The sequence below is a fragment of the Natator depressus genome, chromosome 1 (genome assembly GCF_965152275.1).
Source record: "Natator depressus isolate rNatDep1 chromosome 1, rNatDep2.hap1, whole genome shotgun sequence".
In the NCBI taxonomy this organism is placed as follows: Eukaryota; Metazoa; Chordata; order Testudines; family Cheloniidae; genus Natator; species Natator depressus.
The window spans coordinates 148,646,889-148,671,062 of NC_134234.1; the positions used below are offsets into that span (position 1 = coordinate 148,646,889).

Below are 24,174 nucleotides of genomic sequence, written 5' to 3' on the forward strand. Positions count from 1 at the left end.
ACTGCACAGATTGAGTTTCCAATGTGGTGAAACATCTTTAATTTAAATCTTCTCCATATTCATTAAGAAGATCATTTCTAATTAATGGGGAATTCTCAAGCTAAATAGATTTCTGAAGTCATTTTAGTTTAGTTCCCTTTCTGCAGAAAGATGGCTCCAGGTCACTCCCTTTATGGCAAGTGACAAAATTAACAATTAATTTGAAGTCCATAATTTGGAATAGATATTACTTTAATATCAGAAAATCTAAGAAAATGTACACATAACTCAAGTGATATCCATCAAAGAATTGTCATCTGCCTATCAGCCATCAGATTTATTCAAAAAAAGTGGCAGGTTTGTGTTGATATATCTAATGTTAAAAAAGTAATACAGAGAACACAAAATATTTCTAAGTAACATTCTTGGGTCAAGGAGTTATTGTAGGGTCTAGAGACAATATTTTTACTTAATATCATAAAGCACATACACGTGTTTACACTCTGAATCTTACCTTCCTTCTGAAGTGCCAGTACCAGCTGGGGAATACTTTACTTCATAGGAAAGAGTTTCTTTCGGCTGAAGAACAAGAATTGTTTCTCCACTAAGTGCAGCACCCATTAACAATACATCTAACCGTAGAGTTTCATGTGTAGGATTAGTGACGGGAATTTCAATGCCAATGGTATCCTAGGAACACAAAATGAATGAATTATAGGACTTTCACTGTCAAAGAAGTTCGTCAAAGATGATGTAAGGAAGATGCTTCTACATTAATTGAATGTAATAGCACATAGGCCATATTTAATTTGATAACAAATTAACATAAAGTAAATGCACCAAGAGGCAGCAGCAGCCAATCGCCCAATCATAAGTCACTTCTTGTTCCAACTGGTAATCAGGGGTTATCAAGCTCTCCAGCCAACCCTCCCCACCAATATGCCATGCAGACTACCAAAGCCCCGGCTTACATCATAAAGCTAGCCAGCATCCTATCATTGCAGAGAGAGCTAGTGCAGCCCCAAGTGACCTCTCAAGGTCACTGGCAAGTTTTCTGAAAGGCTCCCCCCTCTTCATTTTTAAATCCCATCATAATGCTTTACATGGTAAAAAACTAAAAGTCCAACCCCATTTTGCTATCTCTCTTTTTAAATCCTATTTTCTTGTCCGTTTTTCAACTGTGAACTCTTTGGGCAAAAAGCATCCTTTCTCAAATGTCCAGAAAGCACATAGCATATCATGGGAACTACCAAAACTAAATAATACATAATGGTATCAAAAACAAGATGGAGACAAAACTGTGGCCTGGATAGATACACATTTACACCCCTTTATTGGATACCTACAACATGGCTAGAACTGCGGGAGAGGAAGCAGATTCCACAGAACTGTTATGTTTCCCTCTTGGGCTGCTTTTGGAGCACTGCAACAATGCACTTCATCTTATTTCAGGGGTCATGGTTAAGCCACAAATGAGTGCATAGTAAGTTTGGCCCTATGTACTTTATACCCAAGCTTTATTCCACATCAGAGATGAAATATTTCATCCAGGTAGGGATGGAGTATTTTACTGAAGGAGGCCCACCCTTTGCTGGTTTTTATATGTATCACACACACTTTCTCCAAACCATGTTCCTTTTTCTAGTACTGCACTCGCTCATGAAAAACATGTTAACGTGCATTCCTATTTTCTGCCATTCTCCAACCAAAGGCTGTCAACGTGCAGCACATTCTCTTTTTTGTGCATAAGACAATGTGATTCTCAGAACTAGGGTGACCAGATGTCCCGTTTTTATAGTGACAGTCCTGTTTGGGGACTTTTTCTTATATAAGCACCTATTACCCCTGTCCCATTTTTTCCACAGTTGCTATCTGGTCAGCCTACTCAGAACCGAATATGGCCCACAGCTTGAAGTACAAAAATTGGAATCCTACCTTAATATGAAATAAGACAAAAACAGAACAAAATATCTGAGAAAATGAAAAGATAGTAAAATTTTAGCATGAAATATTTTACATCCCACTCTCAGCTGCTTAGCCCTACAGTGCACTTGCCTACAATTTAACGCATTCCTTTACATTTACAGAAAATGGCTGCTGGAGTTGAACACACATAAAATGAATTTAATGTTCTACAGATGGTAGTATTACACCAACAGTTTAAATCATTCAAGTGCCTTGCATCAGGAAGATGCAAATTAAATTTGCAGTAAAATATTTTAAAGCTCAGATTAATAGTTTTTACTGGTTTAAACAAATTTCTAAATGTATTTACTATTTTATTGCTAAGGGCTTCAAAATGAAGGACTATAAAGGCATGCGTATGTTTGTGTTTAAGAAATATCTTTATAGCAAAAGGGAAATACTTGAATGTCTGTCTAAAAAGAAACTGTCAATTTTTTAAAAATCATTTTATTCAAAATAAAGGACAGTTAACTGTTCCATAACTGGCATTCTTCGAGATGTGTTGCTCAGGTGTATTCCACAGTAGGTGTGCGTGCTCGCCAGGTGCACCGGTGCTGGAAGTTTTTCCCTTAGCAGTACCCGTACGGGGGGTGCACCGCTGCGACCCCTGGAGTGGCGCTTCTATATTGCGCTATAAGGAGAGCTGCGCACTCCCCCCAACCTCAGTTCCTTTTTGCCGGACAACTCTGACAGAGGGGAAGGAGGGCGGGATGTGGAATACACCTGAGCAACACATCTCGAAGAATGCCAGTTACGGAACAGGTAACTGTCCCTTCTTCGACGAGTGATTGCTTGTGTATTCCACAGTAGGTGACTCCAAGCTATATCTTTTGGAGGTGGGTATGAGTTTATGAGTTTCCGGGACGCAATACCGCCCTACCCAACCCAGCATCATCTCTAGTTTGGGAGACGATCGCATAATGCGAAGTAAACGTGTGGACTGAGGACCAAGTGGCAGCCCTACATAGGTCTTGGACAGGGACATGAGCTACATAGGCCGCTGATGAGGCCTGAGCCCTCGTAGAGTGCGCCCTATCGGTGGCGGGGGAACCCCTGCCAGATCATAATGTGTGCGTATGCATGAGGCGATCCAGCGAGAAAGGCACTGGGTGGAAGTGGGTTGCCCCTTCATATGCTTGGCCACGGCAATGAACAGTTGTGAGGATTTCCGGAAGGGCTTGGTCCGATCCAGATAAAAGGCCAGCGCCCTACGCACATCGAGCGCGTGATGGCAGCGCTCCTCGTTGGAGGAATGGGGCTTAGGACAGAGCACTGGAAGAAAAGTGTCCTGCTCCATATGGAAGGCGGAGACCACCTTTGGGAGGAATGTGGGCGAAGCTGGATTTTATCCCTGTGGAAGACCATATATTGGGGTTTCGAGGTCAAGGCCCTGAGCTCCGAGACACGTCGGGCTGACGTGATTGCTACAAGCAATGCGACTTTCCATGAGAGGTAAGACCAGGAACATGTGGCCAGGGGTTCAAAGAGGGGCCCTGTGAGACGGGACAACACCAGGTTTAGGTCCCATTGTGGTACGGGGGATCTAGCATACTGGAATGAACGGTCTAGGCCTCTCAGAAAACGAGAGGTCATAAAGTGGGAAAAGACCGAGTGGCCTTGCACCGGCGGGTGGAAGGCCGATATAGCCGCCAAGTGTACCCTGACAGAGGCGGGTGCCAGCCCTTGGGTCCTTAGGGACAGGAGGTACTCAAGGATAAGCTGGAGTGATGAGGATGATGGGGAGGCTCCCCACTCTCCTGCCCATCTGGAAAATCTGGACCACTTCACCAGGTATGCCCGGCGTGTGGATGGCTTCCTGCTTTCTAGGAGGACTAGCCTGACTTCCTCCGAGCACCTCCTCTCCTCTTCACCTAGCCACTGAGCAGCCACCCTTTCAAGTGGAGCGCGGCTAGATTGGGATGGAGGAGACGGCCTCTGTCCTGTGAGAGGAGGTCCGGGCAAAGTGGCAACTTCCTCGGGGGGGGGGGGGGGCTGCTAGGAGGTGTAGGAGGGTCCCGTACCAGTGCTGGCAGGCTCACGCTGGTGGCTATGAGGTTGACACGCGTCCTGTCTGTTTTTACCTTTTGCAGGACTTTGCCAATGAGGGGAAATGGTGGGAAGGCATACAATAGCTGGCCTGACCACTGTAGGAGGAAGGCGTCAGAGATCGCCCCCCTCCCCACTCCTCCCCTGGAGCAACGCCGCTTCTGGCGGGTCGCAAAGAGGTCGACCTGGGGAACTCCCCACTCTCGGAAGAGCAGGTGAGTGACCTCTGAGTGGAGTGACCACTCGTATTGGTGGGAGAAAATCTTGCTGAGGCGATCAGCTCGTGCATTGCGGACTCCGGGCAGGTGAAAAGCTCGCAGGGAGATATCGTGGCCTACACAGAACTCCCATAAGCTCAGGGCTTCCAGACAGAGGGCCAAGGAACGAGTCCCGCCCTGTCTGTTGATGTAGTACACTGCAGCACTGTTGTCTGTAAGGACCCTGACCACCTTGCCACGAAGGTGAGTGCTGAAAGCTACACACGCCAAACAAATTGCCCTGAGTTCCTTGACATTTATGTGGAGGGACAATTCCAAGGCCGACCACCTCCCTTGGGTTTGTATACTCCCTGTGTGAGCTCCCCGGCACAAGTCCGATGTATTGGACACCAGGTCTAATGATGGGGTCACTTCCCGAAAGGGAACCCCTTGCAGCATATTGTTTGGGTAAGACCACCATTGCAGGGAGGTAAGTATCGGGGACGGGACCATGAGAACCTTGTCCAGCCCATCCCAGGCCTGGCAGAACTGAGAGGCTAGCCACAGCTGGAGGGGCCTCATAAGTAGCCTGGCGTGGCAGACCACATACGTGCATGCCGCCATGTGTTCCAGGATCTGAAGGCACGCTCTTGCCGTTGTCACCGGAAACCCCGTGACCGAGGCAATGAGATCTCGTAGGGCCTCAAACCTGCCCAGTGGGAGCAATGCTGCGGCCCTGGAGGAGTCCAGCAGTGCCCCGATGAACTCTATGCGCTGTACCGGAACTAACGTTGATTTGCTCTCGTTTACCACTAGGCCAAGAGCTTCACATGTGGACCTGAGCAGCTCCACATGGGCCTTTACCTGGGCCCGAGAGTTGCCCTTGAGAAGCCAATCGTTCAGGTATGGGAAGATCTGTACCCCTTGCCGTCTGAGGCAGGCCACCACCATGGACATGCACTTTGTGAAAACCCTAGGTGCTGTGGATAGGCCAAACAGAAGGACTGTAAACTGGTAGTGGTCTAACCCAACTAGGAAGCGGAGGAAGTACCTGTTCCCCTCGAAAATGTGAATGTGAAAATACGCGTCCTGAAGGTCCAGGGCCACGTACCAGTCCCCCAGGTCCAGGGAGGGGATAATAGAGGTCAGGGACACGATGCGGAACTTGGAATGGACCAGGAAGAGGTTGAGATCCTGCAGGTTCAGGATGGGCCTGAGACCCCCTTTTGCCTTGGGGATCAGGAAATACCAGGAGTAAAAACCCTTTCCCTGGGCCTCCGCCAACAGCCCGGACAGGAGCAGCCATGATGCCCTGAGCATGGATATGGCAGAAGCTATCAAACGGGCTGCCGTATCGGCCGCTGCTTGGAGGGATGCTTTGGCCACCGCCATCCCTTCCTCCACCAGACCCTTGAAGTCCTTCCTCTGCTGCTCCAGGAGGAGTGGTTCAAACTTTGGCAGAGACCCTCATAAGTTAAAGTCATATCAACTCAGTAGGGCCTGATGATTGGCCATCCTGAGCTGGAAACTTGCAGAGGAATAAACCTTTCTACAAAAGGAGTCCAGTCTCCTGGAGTCTTTGTTTTTGGGGGTGGGCGCGGGCTGGCCCTGTCGTTCCAGGTAGTTAACCGATTCCAACACCAGAGAATTAGGTGCTGGGTGGGAATAGAGGTACTCGTGGTCCTTAGCCAGCACAAAGTACTTCCTCTCAGCCTTCTTGGAAATAGGGGCCAAGGAAGAGGGAGTTTGACACAAGGTGTTGGAAATGTTGGCTATTCCCTGGTGGAGGGGTAGGGCCAGACGGCCCAGTGCCGAGGACAACAGCACATTAAAGAGTGTGTCGGACGGGCCCTCTGTCTCCTCAGCCTGCAGCTGGAGGTTGGACACCACCCCCTTTAACAGGTCTTGATGCACCTTGAAATCCTCCTGTGGCATAACGGGCAGCGGTGCTGCTATGGCGTCATCCAGTGCCAGAGAGAGGGCTAGCCCGGAAACATGGGCCTCTGGCAGTACTGAGGAATCAACCCCCAGGTCGGAGTCCGGGTGAGGGGCCGCCAACTCGTGACTTGTCCCTCGGCCGAGATGGAGAGGCCAGTGGGGCCTGGGATGCCCCAGCCACCGAACAGGTTCCCGTCTGGGTGAGCATCTGTGGCCACAGTGCCCATTGGCACCACTGCCCCTGCCACGGGGCCCCTTGCCACTGTCCAAATTGGGGCCCTGGCGGTGCCAGCTGGTCCGGCTGAGCCCCACGACCCGGTGATGGGCGGTTGGGTGCCGAGGCTGAGGTCACCGTCGAACGCACGGTCCCATAGGAGCGGCGGGAGTGATGGTGCCTGCGATGTCATCTTCCGCGGAACCGGGACCTCAACGTCCAGGATTGGTACCCGTCGAAAGTGCTGCTCTGGTACTCGCCCCGGAGCCTGGGGCTGCGATGCTCTGGTGCCGGTGAATCGCAAGGAGAGTACCGACTGTGATGTCTGGCAGAGCAGGAACTCAAACGGAAGCATCGACGTCAATGGTGTCGGGACTGGATGTGATAGCTGCGACGCGAGGAGAAGCGTCTACAGCGCCTGTGTCCACTACTGCGCAGCGTGGAGGGACCTCGGGACTCCTGCCCAGGCGGCGAACTGGTTAGCCTGACTGGCGTCAAGGGCGGGCATGGGCTGTGAGATGACTGGCCACTGCGCGTCGAACAAGGCAAGGAGCGGTCCTCAGAGTGGGAGCTGCGCCGCGCCGGGGAGGTCTGGTGAGCACCCAGTGGCGGCTTGCCGCGGGACTGAGGGCCCGTCATCAGTGGCGCCCCCGGTACCAGCAAACTCAAAATGTCTCGCGCAGCCTGGAGAGCCTCTGGTGTCGATGGCATCCTGACTGCTGGAGACGCACGCGCAAACGGTGCTGGGCTGCTCCACTCATCACAAGTTGGAGGCTTCGGGCCCGGGGGGCGGGGCGATCAAGGGCTGCCCGACACGGGACCAGCCTCTTCCCTTTCCTTCCCTCGGTGCCACTGCAAGGCGGAGCTCTTCCCCTGCTTCTTGGAGGGGGAGCGGTGCCGGCTGGAGGAGGGGACTTCACCGCGCACCGAAAACGTGATGCCAGGCGCCGAGTCCACTCGGCATGCTGGAGTTAGGGCCAGTGCCGATTCCATAAGGAGAGTGCGGAGCCTGATGTCCCACTCCTCCTTAGTCCGCGGCTTGAATGACCTGCAGATCTTGCAGCGTTCTCTCAAGTGAGTTTCACCCAAGCAGCAAAGACACTCAGCATGCGGATCGCTCCTTGGCATGGAACGGTGACAGGAGCCACCCGATTTGAAGCCAGGGGCACGGGGTTTACCCCGAGCCCACTCTAACAACTAAAACTACTAACTACTAACTGCTAACAGTAACTAGAGGTACTACTAAGAACATTGGAAAAGGCTGCAGCAGAACTGGAGCAAGAAGTTCCGACTACCTTCACTGGTGGCAAGAAGGACCTGAGGGTGGGGGGAGTGCACAGCTCCCCTTTTAGCGCATTATAGAGGTGCCACTCCAGGGGTCACAGCGGTGCTCCCCCCCGTACGGGTACTGCTAAGGGAAAAACTTCCGGCACCGGTGCACGTGGCAAGCACGCACACCTACTGTGGAATACACCTGAGCAATCACTAGAAGAAGAATTTATAGTATCTCCTTAGAAACTTACAACAGAAACCTGTTCCATACCAAACACCCCCCCCCATTGTGTTCATGGACAACTCACACACTCACAGGCTTGTTATTGCAGGGATGGTCATGAGAGCAGTTGCACTGGCATCTTTAGTAGGTGTGTATATTATAAATTTCTAGAGTGATTCTTGAAATGCATTACTTTTGCACCTAGCCCTTTATGTGGAGGCACAGTACCAGGAAGAACTACAAGATTTCCATCTACACTTTGAAACAGGTGTTTCTCAAACAGGCCCAGGGCAATACCTACTGGAGCAGAAACAAAAGAACTAAAGCAGCAGCAATTCCCAGCCAGATTTACAATACTTTACAGGCGGTTGTTCAATTTGTTTTTATGTTTTGAGGGAATATTTTTATCAGTGACCTAGAAGAAAACATAAAATCATCACTGATGAAGTCTACAGATGATGCAAAATTGGAGATGTGGTAAATAATGAAGAGGACAGGTCACGGATTCAGAGCGATCTAGATCACTTGGGAAACTGGGCTCAGGCAAACAATATGCTTCTTAATATATTTAAATGTAAATATGTACATCTAGGAATAAAGATTGTAATCCATAGTTCAGAATGGGGGACTCTCTTGGAAAGTAGTGACTCTAAAATGATTTGGGGGTCCTGGTGGATAATCAGCTCAACGTAAGCTGCCACATTATTAGCCAAAAAGGCTAATATGATCCTGGAATGCATAAACAGGGGAATCTTGAGTCGGAGTAGAGAGGTTAATTTATCTCTGTATTTGGCACTCATGTGACCGCTGCTGGAATACTGTGTCCACTTCTAGTGCCCACAATTCAAGAAGAATGTTGATATATTGGAGAAGGTTCAGAGAACATCCACAAGAATGAATAGAGAATTAGGAAATATACCTTGTAGTGATAGACTCAAAGAGCTAAATCTAGTCAGCTTAGCAAAGAGAAGGATGAGGGGCAACTCAGTTGCAGTCTATAAGCGTCTACATGGGGAACAAATATTTAATAATGGGCTCTTCAATCTGGCAGAGAAAGATATAACACAATCCAAAGGCTGGAAGTTGAAGCTAGACTAACTCATATTGGCAGTAAGGTGTACATATGCCATTGGAACAATTTACCAATAAACATGTTGGATTCTCCTTCACTGACAATTTTAAAATCAAGATTGGATATTTTTTCTAAAAGATATGCTCTAGGAATTATTTTGGGGAAGTTCTATGGCCTTTCTTACACAGGAGGTCAGTCTAGATGATCACAATGGTCCCTTCTGGCCTTGGAATCTATCAACATGAATCTGTGAGAAAGGGAATGGCTGTTACTTTGCCCATTGTGATTACTCCCAAGACAAGTTAGCTTTAGGCGACCACTGGGCCAAAAATCAAATGATAATGTGCATACTTAGTGGCTCCTCCCATACATGCAAAGGCCTCTTGTTTTTACTCTGTTATAAACTCCTACTTCTCTTCCAGGTAGCTATGGGTGAACTGAAAATGTTTCTTTACCTTTGAAAATGATCTTCCAATTCTAATAAAAAATTAAATTTTTGCTTTGTTTTTATGAACTTATTGATGAAATACTTACATGGATATTAATCTTAGTGGTAGTCCACCCAGCACTGAGGTACTCAAAACAGTGGAGTTTAAACATTAATTAATTTGGTTGAGTGTGATCTTGTAGCTAACTCAGATTCCACAACTTTGTAGCTCCATAAATAAAACTTAAAATCATTATGCTAGCATGCCTAGTTTATGCTGAATGTAATCTCAGGGTGCAGACCCAGAGGAAAGTTATTTCTCTGGGTCTCTCCATGCACCCAGCTAGTTCTCTCTCTCTCTCATCTTCCCTCTCCCTGTTAGGGTTAACGCATGAATCCTTCCTCTCTATAGAGCTACTCCCATCTCTTGTATATCAGGCTAGGTTAATAAACCCTCTGACCACTTAAGCTTTTCCCCATGAAATAATGAAACGCTGCTTCAGGAAGCCGCATACACTCTCCTACATATAGGCAGAGTGTGCAAGTAAAGCAGCTTCTCCAGTCCATATGGTAGAGACTGGAGTGTAAAGGTATTTTAATTTTATTCTCATGTCGTTAAATGGTATTTTGGGACTGGACAGCCCTCTAATATCATTTTGGGAGACATGGGGGTGTACCCATCCCATTTGGCAGAGTAGGTGCCCTTTCTGCAATGACATTATTTGGGGAAAAGATATGTCCTCTCTTGAACTATTGCTTTGAGAAGTGGGACCTCCACTCCTAAAGAGTATTTTGGCAGATGAAGCCTCTCCCCAACAACAGCTTTAATAATAATCAAAACAGCTTTTCTTTCTCTTCTTCCCCAGCCCCACCCCACAAGAGAGGTGGCTCTTGGTTCCCCTACTTTCCCTTCCCGCAGCAGGAGATGCTTTAGGCCTGAAGATCTCATTGTTCATGCCTTCCCCAGGAGCAGCTCCCCTTTTGTTTCTGGGAACCCACGCAGATGGCATCAGCCAAGGCTTCAAGATTATACTCCATGTGCATGTTCTCAGGCTGTCCCCTACTCTGCTCACTCCAGCATTGCTAAAAATAGCAGTGTAGCTGCAACAGCACGGACTGTACATACTATGACAAAGCTACCAAGCCTGTATTGGTGGATCCCACACTTCCAGGCGGATTCAGTGGCCTCAGAAGCTTGCTAATGCCCTCAATATGACCTCCCTTTTTCAGTGTAGCAGCAAAGGTCACAGCTTATTGAGCTTCTTTCATCACAGGCCAGTATGGGAGGTGGGAAGGTGGAATACTCAGTCTCTGTTGCTCCTTAGAGCTCAGTAGGTGCAGTTTGGCCTCCTGTTTGGAGGAAAGTCTGCTTCCCCTCTCAAGGGGATCTCTGTAAAGCATGGCAAGGAGGGGGGAACCTGGGCCCACCCCCTATGCTGGGTTCCAGCCCAGGGATCCTAATGGTAGCAGCTGTTGACAGTTTTCTCCTCACCACTGACGCTGCTTTGATTCCCTGGGCCACTTCCCTGTGGTCCCCTTTTGTTAGCTTCACCCTTCCCTCAGGATTCAGCAATGCTTCCTCTCCTCCAGCTCCTTTCACCTGGGCTTCCCACCAAGGGGTCTGGAAAGGAAAGCTTTTAAGCAGTATGAGTGAGACCTTGATTGGTTCCAGCTGTCTCCATTAGCCTAACAGCCTTAACTCACCCTTTGCCAGTTAATTGGGGCCAGGTGCTGGCATTAGCCAAACGACCTTAAGTGGTTAATTGGCATCGGGTGTCTTGATTAGCCTGGAGTAGCCTTCGTTTGGCTATCCAGGGAACAGGGACCTGCTCATTCTGAAGCTGATATACCTGCCTTTTACTAGTGTCTTATATCCTTCTGGTCTGAGTCTGTCACAATACTCAGCCGGGGACCTTGGGTATGTACTCAAGTTGTGAGTTTATGCTGAATGTATGCTGGCGCATCTTATCTACTATTTTTAGGAAAGCTAGTGTGGGTAAAACTAGCGTGAGTATGTCTACCCAAGCTGCAATAACATCTTAGATTTCAGGGTAGATAAACCCATACTAGGGTCTTCAGAACACCAGTCTGAGATATTTACTTGTCATAACCACATATTTTGGAACAAAATTCTATAAGAAATTAATAATATAGACAGACACCTCATGGCACAGGAATTTTTAACACATTATTTTAAAAAGTAAATATAAATTGACAGTCCCTTTAAAATAGGGTGGCCACTGATGCATCACTAAAATATAGGGCATCCCCTCAGCTGCATGAACTTCTGGAATGGTGCCTGATCTTACTCGCCAGTGTGACCTGTCACTCTGCATAGTGGACACCATTCTGCTGAGTGCCCTGTCCCACCCCTGCCGGCAACCTCACCTGCATGGTATGTGTGGGTCACTCCCGTGAGGGCAGAGCAACACACTGAAAAATGGCATCCTCCAGGCAACCACGAGGATACCAGACAAAACCCTCTCTGTGGTTTTATATCGGTACTGGAGAGGTACAAACCTTACAAAAACAGAACTGTCTGGCTAAAAACCAGATGAATAACCTGCTTTAAAATGATCCATTGTCGAGTTTTTAAACTTAGCCAGCAGAGATAGCTGGAGAATTTTGATGAAAAACAGACACATTTTTGGTGCCAATATTTGCAGATTTTGGTGTAGTTTATGACTAACTCTGTTATTCAGTTCTTTTCCTATTGCCACTGTCTTGCCCATCCAAATACCCAGTCATCGCCCACATTCTTCCCCCTCAGTGAAAACTGGAAATGCACTACATGTGAATAGTTTGCAATTAATATCAGATATATTTTAATTTTCACACTTCATTCTACTGGACAAAGTATGAAATAAAGTAAGAGCTCTTGGTGCCTAAACTGGACTACATTCTATACATTATACACATGCATTTGATTTCCATGTCAAAGTCTGAGACCACAAGTCCACTGCATTCCCCATGTAATTTAGTTTACAGAATTACATTCGTGTTGGCCTTGAAAGATATTGCTGTAATTGTAAAAAATTAGTAAAACAAAATAAAGCATTTTGACCTGGACAATTATACTGAGTCACTACACTTAAATTTTACTTGTGCTGTAGAGACTTGATCCTGCAAGCTACTGAGCCTTGTGGCCCAAAGCACAAGAGTAGTCCACTGACTTTGAAAATGTGCTTACATACATAACTGGGTGGGACCACAGAACACACCAATTTGCAGGATCAAGTCCTATACTACAGTCTTAAAGGTAAGTACTTCAGTGTAACTCCCGCCCCCCCCCAAAAACCCCACCCTAACCAGAACTATCACAACATACCACTGTACATATTCTGAGTAACTTATATAGTATAGTAATTTATTTTACACTTACTGTGAAGTATAGAAAATAAAATAAAACAAAACACAAGTGACTTTTTGTAAGACAGTATATAAAATCTGGCTCTCTATCCACAATTTTGCTGAATATCAAATTTCCAAAACTGCTTGCTCAGCATAGTTATTAAGATGAAGAGAAATAGTAACAGGGAGACTATGAAGAAAAAATAAATTAACCTCATTCTCATTACATTAAATATAATAATGTATACTACATCCAAATTTGTTCTCAAACAGACAGACATATCCAGAGTAACTCTACTAATTAATATTGAATTACTCTGGATTTACATCAGTGTAATTGATATGAGAATTTAGCCCTTCATTTCGACAGTTGTTGTTTTTACACTTAATTCTAAATTCCATATAACTAATTAGCAGATGTGAGAAAACCTTATAAAATTTTCATTCTCTTTCTCCTCACATTTAAATTTTTGGCTTTGGACTCAAACGTAGAGGCTTAGCAATAATACTGTTGCTCTGATGCTTTGAACTTACTAAAAGCAGAGATCTAGGAATACCAGCTATAGATTAAGTGACAAACTAGTATAGTAATATATTTGCTCTCTTTCTCCACACATCTGACAACCATTTTTCACAAATATGACCACTCATGTAGCAAAATATGAAACTACCTTCTGATTATTGTTTAACAGTCTGTTGCCAAATTCAGCTGTCGTCTCACTGGCATAACATGATCTACATTAGCCCCCTTTGTGTTGAACCACATAATTGATTAATATAGGTTGTTGGGTTTTTTGTTTTTTTGCAGCTTATATGTATTTAACAACAAATTTAATTCAAACTCTAGTCATTTATCCTCCTTTTTGATAACTACCATTTTATGAGATCTGTAAAGATGTTCTGGTCTGATTTATTTGCCAAACTGCTTTTAGTTCAAGTGATTAATAATTATAGTCTTCCCAAATTTTATTTTCTTCCAGGAAGAATGCTGCCATAGTTCTTTCACAGAACATTACTTTTTATGCTACCAATTGTTATGAAAGCATACTTTTAAAAATCAGCCTTAGGATATGGTTCATAACTTCAAGTTACTCAGTTTTCAAGAACAGCTTTCACATTCTCATTTACTTTAGGATTTATGGGAAAATAATATGACACAGGTATGAAGTTATGTTTCTGATTTACAAAGTATATAATTATAAGCATTAGTATAAAATACATCCATAATTATATGCATTATACCTATAATCAGAGAACAACAATAATATAATTATATGAAGGAAAGTTATTCAAAAACAATGTCAAGAGTTCAAACTGATGTTTGATCTGCTTTAAAATTGCTATGATTATAGAAAGCCTCCAAATTCTCCATATCTAGTGGTATAGTTCAGTTCCAGGTTATGCAAGCTTTTCCTGAAGCAAAGAGGCTAACCGTCCTCTTGGGCTGTGATTGTGATGGCACATGGTGCCACAAACGGCCCACAGCCAGAGCACACACCCAGCAGTGAGCAGTGTTGGTGAGAAAAGGGGAGCATTGTCTGAGTACCTCAATGAGCCAATTCAGTGCATCTCTTGGGCAACCTCTGCTGGTGAAGCTGTTATAGAAACCTGGCTTGTAAATTAAAGCCTCTTTCCATTACAAGTATCCCCAGTGGAGGATTGTGATGAAAACAACAGAGCTGCCCTTCTGGGAGGATGACTCCCACCCCCTACATGCTCTCTAAGGCCAACAGTGTCAGCTGTTTGTTCCCAAGCCAGATTGTGATGGATCCAGACGATTGACAAAAGACTCCTGGAACTTGAATCTACTGCCTTCAAGATGATCATGGCAAAAAATGAAGCTGCAGACAGATAAATAAATTTACAGCTACAGGCTGCAACTTTACTAATTTTAAGATTAGTGAGGCAGAGGAGGAGGTGAGTTGACTTACCCTCTCACAAACTACCAGACACTAACTGGGTCCTTAGTTAGCTAAAATGGCCTCATGCTATACAACCAAGGAATGAGAGCTGGCTTCCTTAGCCAACATCCCCGCTACTCAATTCATGATTCAACACACTACTGAATCCCACCACCCTTCCCTGATGAGGAGGAATGAGGGTACAGACAAGGAAAAGCTCTGTCTGCAAAGACTTGAGACCTCTAATGCCACAGAGACTAATGGGGTTTACCACTCCTTCCTGGATCCCACACTAAGGTCAAGCAGCTGGCCCCTTGAAGCCTCTTACCTATGCTGGACATTGGCTGCAAGCTGCAACAGTATTTACTGACATTTATTACCTTCTTCATCCCCATTTTTGAGGGGTGAATACTATCTTCACCCACTCTGATTCCAGCCTGGTGTGAAGAAAGTGAAAAAACTCAGACACGCTGCCTATCTTGGAAAAAGAAAAAAATTCCTTTCTGGCCCCACATAGCGATCAGGTTAGAGGAAACCCAGCTCTTTATAACTACACCAGGGCTGGGCTGGCAAGGCAGCAGTCACTAGCAAGAGAGGCTGCTGTGTACCCAGAAATGCTTATGCACGTGAGGAGGGAAAAAACTGGAGCCTACCAGTTCCCTCACACTCCCTGAATTGGCCAGTGGTTGACACACACAGGTAGAGATTCAAATCTGCTCTCCCCAGTACCAGCCCCTGCCTGTACATAATCCCCATGCACGTTCCAAGCAGGAGAAGAAGAAAGGTAGTGGGCAGCCCTGGTGCCAGAATACACAACCTCATCTTCAACCAGGACCCAAGGAGTAGCCATTCCTCTGCCAGACTGATCAAACACCCCATGCCTTCCCTGATAAAATGGAAAGGGGCAATCTCCTCTCTTAACCGTAGCTTTTACAATCACAAATTACACATTGTCTAGCAATTCAATATACATTGCCACAATTTGTAATAGGAATTATAGTATTTCATGGTATGAATGAGAAATCTTGTTTCATTTCTGAAAGGGGAACAAAAAACAATGAAGGTTCCTTAATGACACTTCCTAGATTGGGTCAGTGAAATGGGTTGGTCTGGCCAGGCATTAGCCTCAAGGAGACATGCTATATCATAGTTTTTGATATAGGAGTCTGTTGTGCTGTGAATCACTTTGAAAAGTTAATGGGATTTACCAACTCTCGTTAATAGTCACCTAACATTTTTAAATGTCAGACAGAAAACTAATTTTTTGAATGTCATATGGGAATTTTTAATGAAATTGAATTTCTAATCGTCTGAAAACTGCTCAATTATTTCATCGCCATTTTGACTTTTTTATGACATCTGTTAAGGAACAGGAAAAGGTTAACTAGTAGAACAATGCTTTTGATACCTATATTTCAAAGCTCAATCTTGAGAAAAACAGATTCAGAATAAGGAGTGTGTAATGCCTGGTGGCCAACGTGAGCTAAAAGGTAAGCTAGAGCAGTAGTCAAGTGTGAACAGATGGTCAGGTACCTGTGATGTCAATCAGTATAAGAGGCAGGCTGGAGCAATAGTTGGAGTTCTTTCAGGGATCAGTAATTGGAAGATCCAAACCCAGGGACTAGGTCAGCAGGTTAGGAGGCTAGGTTGGGCAAGATGGCAAGGCAGGGCCGGGAGAGGCATCAGGGCGGCAAAGTAGGGTTGGGCGAGGCGGCAAGGCAAGGCAATGGTCTGTTGCTCAGACAGTTTCATCTTCCTGTTGGGGTCTTTATATAGTGCTGGTACTCAATGAGAATGCTGTCTACCCAGCCAATAAGGGGCCTGGGGCATGGCTGCTGTGGGTCTGTAGACTGTAGCACTAAATCTGTTGGTCAGGGTGGTGGTTTAGTGCACTGTGGTGGCAAAGCAGCTAAGGATCTGACTGATCTGCTACAGTGTTAAAAAACCCGAACATCAAAAGCTACTCAATCTATCCATAGTTACTTGATCAACATCTCCCAAACACTTTTGGATAAATATAGAGGTATGAATGCTTTGAGAGATGGTGATAGATAAGATTAACTATACTATTACTATCAAGGTATCTTAACCAGGTTGAACTCCACATAGACTTACTATGATTGGGATTTTCAAAGAAGCCTACAGGAGTTAGGTCTCTAAATCACACTGAAATTTAATGGGACTGGGTGCCTAATTCCCCAAGGCTACTATGAAAATCCTAGCTTATGTGCTGTAAATCCTGAAGGAAAACAAATGGTCTCTGATTCTTTGGGCTCACAGGAACCAAAAGATGAGGCAGAGCCCATGCAAAATTTTAAACCCTTTGAGGTATTAGCTGATGATGAGACCTCAGAAGAGTTGTCGTCATTTGAACTGTTGTCAGTCCTTTGAATGAAGCATTATCCTCTATAGGAAGACTATGGTGTGGCTTTTGTACCAAATCCTGCATCATGATATCCCCCATCCAACTTAGAATCTCACCAGGACAATTCTGAAACTACCTGCCACATATATTCTAGGTTAACTGAGGAATACCTGAACAAAATAAAACCTACATTGAAGAAGTCAAAATAAATACTGAGGAAAGATACTCTGATCCAATCCCTCATAAAGAATACCTACTTGGAAACTTCAGGGATGTGGAGCTACTGAGAAAAGATTTAAAATCAACCTTAAATGCTATTACCTACAGAACAGTGGCACTATATTTCAACATACCTGAGACTTCACCAAGTGATGGAAATATGATGCTACTAGATTTCTACATATTATACGTGTGGCTAAGTCATTCATTGAAAGTTCATCCACCACGATACATTATCTGACATGTTCTTTGTCTGTTGTTGTGATGTCTGACAATACAAGTCACTGGGGAGACAAGGTGGGTGAGGTAGCATCTTTTATTGGACCAACTTAGTGAGAGAGACAAGCTTTTCAAGCCACACAGAGCTCTTCTTCAGGTCTGGGAAAAGTACTCCCAGCACCCCAGCAAAATGCCAGGTCCTTGCATTATGACCTTGACCTAGCATTTTGCTGTGGTGCTCGGAATACCTGTCCCAGCCCTGAAGAACTCTGTGTGGCTCAAAAGCTTGTCTCTCTCACCAACAGGAGTCAGTTCAATAAAAGATATTACCTCACCCGCCTTGCCTCTCTAATATCATGGGACCAACATGGCTACAACTAGACTGCATAATACATGTCACTGGCTACTGAAGATGTCAGGTTTCTGTTTCTGTAACATGTGTTCTCAGTTGATTTCAGATACTACCAATGGTTTTATTTTCTAGTACTTATTTTCAACTGGTAAAACAATTTCTAAAGTAGCTTTAAATAAACCTTTAAGAAATGCATATACATATGTGTATTTAGTAGTGAAAAATATCTATTAAGCAATTACCATACATACTAATTTGGATTTTGTAATTTTTGCAAATTTTCATTATATTAAATATACTGCACTGGTCTAAAATTATTACTAGGGAAAATTATGAGAATAATTTCTTGAAATAGTTAATTAACTTTTTCCATATAAAATGTGTCTTAACAACACATATATCATATCTAGTATTTAAAAAATTGTTCCTAACTATTTATTGTCAGACAGTTCCCTCTGTGGTGGGGCAGATTCTAACCCCAGTCTGGAAGAGGTTAAAGAGATCCTCTGGGCACAATAAGCCTCAACCTGGTGCACCTCTGAGGCTTGTCAAGCCTGGAGATGGGCAGATCTTTAAAAGGGAGGGTCTCTCTCAGTGCAGGGCAGCACTCTGAAGGAGCAGGACTCCCCAGCCTTTGGCTGTTATACAGGGAAAAGACTTGAGAGCTTTGGCTGCCCAGGCCCTCTCAGAATGGAGAAAGATCACTACATTTCCATTTTCTTTTTCCTCTCTTTGGGTTCCTGAAGGCTGAAGGAGCATACTGACTTTGTTTGGACTGCTTTAATTCTCTGCCTGCCCACCTGCCCTAACAGGCGACACCTTGAGCAGCACTAAGGGCTGTGTTCTGCACTCAAACAGGAAGCATTGCCCACCCTTCTCCCTAAAGGGATGCTAGAGAGGTGTAGCATACTACACCTCCCACAGAAATTGGACCTGATTTTTTGTTGGTAATAATGAAAGATGATTACAGGTAAATGTTGTATTAATCAGACAGTTATTTACCTTGTAAGTAATTCTGTATACTATGTAAGCTGAGGTCTTATGGTTGTCATATAGATAACATCAGCCACTTATTTCTAGAGTGACCAGACATCCCATTTTTAAAGGGACAGTCCCCTATTTAAGCCCTCCTGTTGGTGTCCTGACTTTTTCTTTAAAAATAGCAAATTGTTCCATATTTTCTGTCTCTGCCACATCAGTACCGGCGGCTGCCCACCCACCAGCGGTGAGTCGGGGGGTATCCAGTGTCCGAAGACGGGGGTGGGTGTGCAAGTCTGGTGGCGGAGCAAAGCTACGGTGTGTGGGGCCAGCCGCTCCCCCTGCTGGTCCATTAGCGCAGTCCCTGCTGTGTGCTGGCTCCCGGCTAGCAGGGCCCCATTCCCCCTACTGTTTCCAGCTGGCACTGGCTGTGAGCTAGCACTGGTGGTGGCTGGTGAGTGCGGGCAGGTGCCTGATTGTGTCGCCTCTGCTGCCCACCCATTGGCCCTTTACATGTGCCCCTTCTAGCTGTCCTCTCCCTGTTTTGCCCCTTCACCCCCTCCAACCCCGCTGCTCCTTCATAGCCCCTCCAGTGGGGCGAGTCCCCCTCCTTGCGCTGTGTGGAGAACCAGTCCTCAGTCAGAGTGCTCAGCTCACCAGCAGGCTCCTTCCTTCCCAGCTGGGCTGGCATTGCCCCAGCTGGGCTGGCATCCCAGAAAACCCCAAGACCTTCCGGGCCCAGGGCACTGGCCAGGACGAGCTGAGCCCTGCATTTGCCAAAGCCCCGCATAGCACTGGCATGGGAAAGCCTCTTCACCCCTCAGCTAAGCTCTGGAGTGGCGTGGGGGTGGGGGGAAAGTGGGCTCCAGAGCAGCCCCCTGGGGTGGGGACTTAGCACCCTCTTCAGACACCCCCCCGGCCCCTAGGGAGCGAGGGGGTTCTTCCTTCCCCTGCTGAGCCACCTCTCTGGCTCAGTGTGCTGAAGCCCCTGAAGTCAGGTTCCCTGGGATCTGGTGCACAACGCATCCTTAGGGCTTAACCCCTTCCTGCTTGTGCTGTAACTGGGGGACAGGAGGCGCCTGGGTTATGGAGGTGTTAGCTGCCTTTCGACACTGTGCAGGCAGGAAGGAACAAGCTGCTCCCAGCCACAGGGGAGCAGGGATGGGGGGAGGAAGGGGTGAAGAGATGAGCTCTGCAAAGACATGGGCCAGGTCATCCCTGCTCCCCCTCCTCTGCGACTGGAAGCAGCTCCTGTCCCTTCCCTCCCGCACAGTACCGAAAGGCTGCTGCTGGCCGCATTCTGGTGTGAACCCTGGCAGAAATCTGGGGAGGGAGAACATGTGACCTGCATACCTCCGCCGCTCACATGTTGCCTCAGGAAGACATGGCACCAGGTACCAGGAGAGGCAGGTCTGTCCCAGGGGCCCAGCCAGGAATAGAGGGTGGAGAGCGCCGGGCAGGAAGGGTTGGGTCAGTCAGTCACCCCCCCGTGTAAGAGAGGTATATGGGGGTTTGTGTGTGTGTGTGACCTCTCCCCTTTAAAGCCTTAAAGATAAGAAAGTAAATAAAAAAGAATCGAACTATGCAGTGTTTCTTTTTAACAGGGGCTCAGTCAACTTGATGTTAGTTTGAACATTTGTACTGCACAGTTCTAATTGATTGCTGTTGAACCCTCTTGAATACAAGTAATTTTACCAGGTGTCCCATATTCAGCATAGGGAAATATGGTCACCCTACTTATTTCTACTTAAGTAGTGGGGATGGACTAGGATGAATAAAGGGGAGGGCACTGTATGTAAACGTTAGGATACAAAGACAGCAAGCTTTCACTTCACAATTTCTTTCATTTACTTTGAGCCAAATTCTGAGGTGTTTATTTAGGTTTTACTGAATCCTTATTCAGGCAAACTCCCACTTAAGTAAAGGAGAATTTTACTGAAAAAATACTAAGTAGCAACCTCAGGATTTGGCAGCGGGGTGGTTTTTTTTTTTTTTTTTTTTTTTAATAAAAACTACATTTAGTACAGAGTGGAAGCCAGATTTATTTTCTGCAGTTGGACAACTTGGGCTGAAAGACAGCCTCTCCTCTTATTCTATAGTGAAGCTGCTGGTTGCAAGTTTGTATTGTTTTTACAAAATAATGAAGAATTAAGAGAAAGGCAGCTTCTTTTATTTAGAACTATTATCCTGCTGCTGCATTGTTAAATGTATCGTGTAGCTTTTAAACTCCCTCAACATAGTCAAAGTTTTCTTTTTTCCCTTATAGCAGCTCACTGGCTTTTAATATTTTAACAGAACATTTTCAAAATTGCATAAGAAATGCACACGGAAATCACATCAAAAGAAAATGGATTTTTTGCCCACTTCTCCCTAAACAGTTTTTTTTTTTTCCGAGATGCCAATGGAGTGCAAAGTTTTGCATATTAAAACAATAACTTTTTCTCCCAGCTGCAGAATATCAGTTAAGCATCCTATTTAAATAAAGAATGACTAAGCCCACTGAAGTGAGATTATGGTTGGAAAAATGACTGTAAAAATGGCAGGTTGTTATTGAGTTTGTCTGCTTCCATTAAGTTATCCAAGTTACCCCTGGTTTATTGACAAAACCAGGATTTTACTATTGTCAGCAGTGACAAGCCAATAGAACTGAAAAAGAACAAACACTTTAGAACTGTATGAAACTCACTGGCTTCACTTTGCAGGGATTCACTGGTTTTGATCCATATGGCTACACAAACCTTGAGTTACACTTGGAATTTTGGGTTCAGATGAATCTTAAATCTGAAAGTGACATTCAGCCAAAAGATGTCTGTTTTACTGTATCAACAGTGTGAAACTGCAAATCTCACATGATTTGATCCAAAATCTTAAATCTGCCTGAAAGGTCTGTAAACATTTTAAATAAACAGGTCTGAATTTAAAAGGTGAGAGGCTCAGACGTCACAACTCAGTCACTAGCAACCCTTAGTACAACCCTCCTCCCTCTTCTCCAAGATTTTGTGAAAATCATTTTTTGCCACTGAACAATATACAAGTTCACATTGATAATGGAGTGTTTCAGAGGGAGAATGACAAACACTAAAAGTGATAAATGATTAAATGACAGGTTTCAGAGTAACAGCCGTGTTAGTCTGTATTCGCAAAAAGAAAAGGAGTACTTGTGGCACCTTAGAGACTAACCAATTTATTTGAGCATGAGCTTTCGTGAGCTACAGCTCACTTCATCGGATGCATACTGTGGAAACTGCAGAAGACTGTGTATATAATGTCTTCTGCAGTTTCCACAGTATGCATCCGATGAAGTGAGCTGTAGCTCACGAAAGCTTATGCTCAAATAAATTGGTTAGTCTCTAAGGTGCCACAAGTACTCCTTTTCTTTTTAAATGATTAAAGCCATTTTAAATATTTTACAAAATATACATAGGCAAGACACATGTAGCCCTATTTTTCAACTCCTTCATTAAAGCAAATGGTTGACTTCATTGTCACTATAAAACTCTTGTTTTAAGTTGCAACCTGCACAGAGCTACAGAGTCTGTAACGCTAAGTCCACCCAGCAATAGTACAGTTTCTAGTCTCATCCAATATTCATTTCATTTTTCAGGCTATTTTGTGTATCTCTGCATTGTCTACCATCACGATGCATTCAAGACTGTCTTAGGCAATGATATGACACTGTTCTTTTTGCTTATTTTTAAAGTGCTGAATTCATGATGCAAATCACCATATACCCAGAAATGAAATTACTAAATACTAATTATTTAACGAACAAGTCAGGAGAAGGGAGTATGGCTGGGAGGGAGGGGGGACCTGAATTCTAATTGTATGAAGCCAAACCACAGTATCAGTTCTATATTTTTCTAGGGAAAGCTTCCTACAGCAAAGCAGTGCAACTGTTATTCTATTCATAGACCTCATCAGCATCCATTACAAAAGCCAATTTTTCTCATTTGCTTACAAAACACACAGAAAGTAGCTCTTCTAGATGATAAAATGAATATTCTTCTAAAGAAGTTGAGAAAAACATTAGCCACGGAAAAACAAAAGCACATCACTAAAATATTTAATTCAAAGGCAAAAAATGCAGACAAAAATAAATCTATGCAGGCTAATCTCAGTATCATTATATCAGAAATGCTAAATAATGAACTATTCAAGCTTTACATATTTAAATGGTTTATAAAATACAAGCCATTTTATTCAATGAAACAGTGTAATAATTCTTCCAAGCTGATTAATAACATTTTATTATGTTTTTGATGGTTAAAGGAAATATTTACCTAATAATCCAAAAATTGATTAAGCAATTTAAAAAAAAAATTCATGAAAGCCTAAGCTTACTAATAGTGTGCATTGTGCAAGGGTGGAAGGCACTGAAAATAGATTTGTCCTGTTCTGCATAGCTCTAGTACAAAAGCTGGTTGAAGTTTTGTATTGAATCCCCCTTTATCTGAGTGCCAATGTGGGAAACAGATTACAGCAGAATAAAAACCACATGAGAAAGAGTGTGAAAGATGGTAGTTAATGAATGGTTATAAATAAATGTTTAAAAGTTAGCAAACGAGGGCTTATTTTTAGTTTACATTACTGAATTTAAATGAAGCCCCAGAATATTGGGTATTTTTAGCCCAAAAGGTGAACTTGTGTGGTCTCTTTATAAATTTGTACAATATTCCATACAGTGGAAGTTATATATACTGTTAATGCAATGCCACAAAACTAAACCTTGAAAACTATCTTACCAGAGCTGCACACTTCACATCCAGGGTTCTTTCAGGTGCACAAGGTACACTATTAATCTCCAAGGAAAACCACACTTTGCAACATGAAGCATTTCCTCCTGCGTCAAACAAAATAGAAAAGAGTGTTTTTTACACATCTGTTCTGGAGACAATGTGTGAAATCTTAGCCCCATTCAACTCAATGGAAGTTTTGAATTAAGTGTGGCCAGGATTTCACCTATTAATATTTGTAATTAAACTGAGGCATCATTCCAAGAAAATCACAAACCAGTATAAGTATTGCCAATCCATTGCATTCCTTGTTACTGTATCTTGATTCAATTTGGTAATATGATTAACAGATGTAATCTGAACTGAAATATCACTTTTAAAAATTAACTTATGCAGAAAATAGCTAAAAAGTGTCAGACTATGTGCATTGCTTAAACACAATCCAAGAATAATTAAAATAATCTTTGCATTAAAAGGCTGTTCTACTGTATTAAACAAAAGTATTATAGAACAAAAAACACCTAGAATAAAATTTTTACCTTAGCAGGGACAGTCCTCCCTTGCAAAGTCTACACAGCATATTTTGTTTCACAGTTGCATCAGATTTTGCCTCAAGTTTTCAAACAAGGTGACCTTAGTTTTAAGTCTTGTGACAAGGTTTAAATCAGAGACATTAGCACCTGTCAAATGTATGCATCAAAACATTCCACTATAGGAATTGCC

The 24,174-nt window shown here is 44.3% G+C and overlaps 1 protein-coding gene across 1 annotated transcript in view; it reads right to left on the reverse strand.

Annotated features, from left to right (window-relative positions):
• The window catches only part of CFAP47 (cilia and flagella associated protein 47), a 635,949-nt gene that overhangs the window by 160,898 nt on the left and 450,877 nt on the right, over positions 1 to 24,174 (reverse strand). The window contains exons 51-52 of the mRNA XM_074968655.1: positions 23,461 to 23,558; positions 494 to 669 (exon numbers count right to left, since the gene is read on the reverse strand). Coding sequence (XP_074824756.1) covers positions 494 to 669; positions 23,461 to 23,558 — 274 coding nt within the window. The remainder of the gene's footprint in view (positions 1 to 493; positions 670 to 23,460; positions 23,559 to 24,174) is intronic.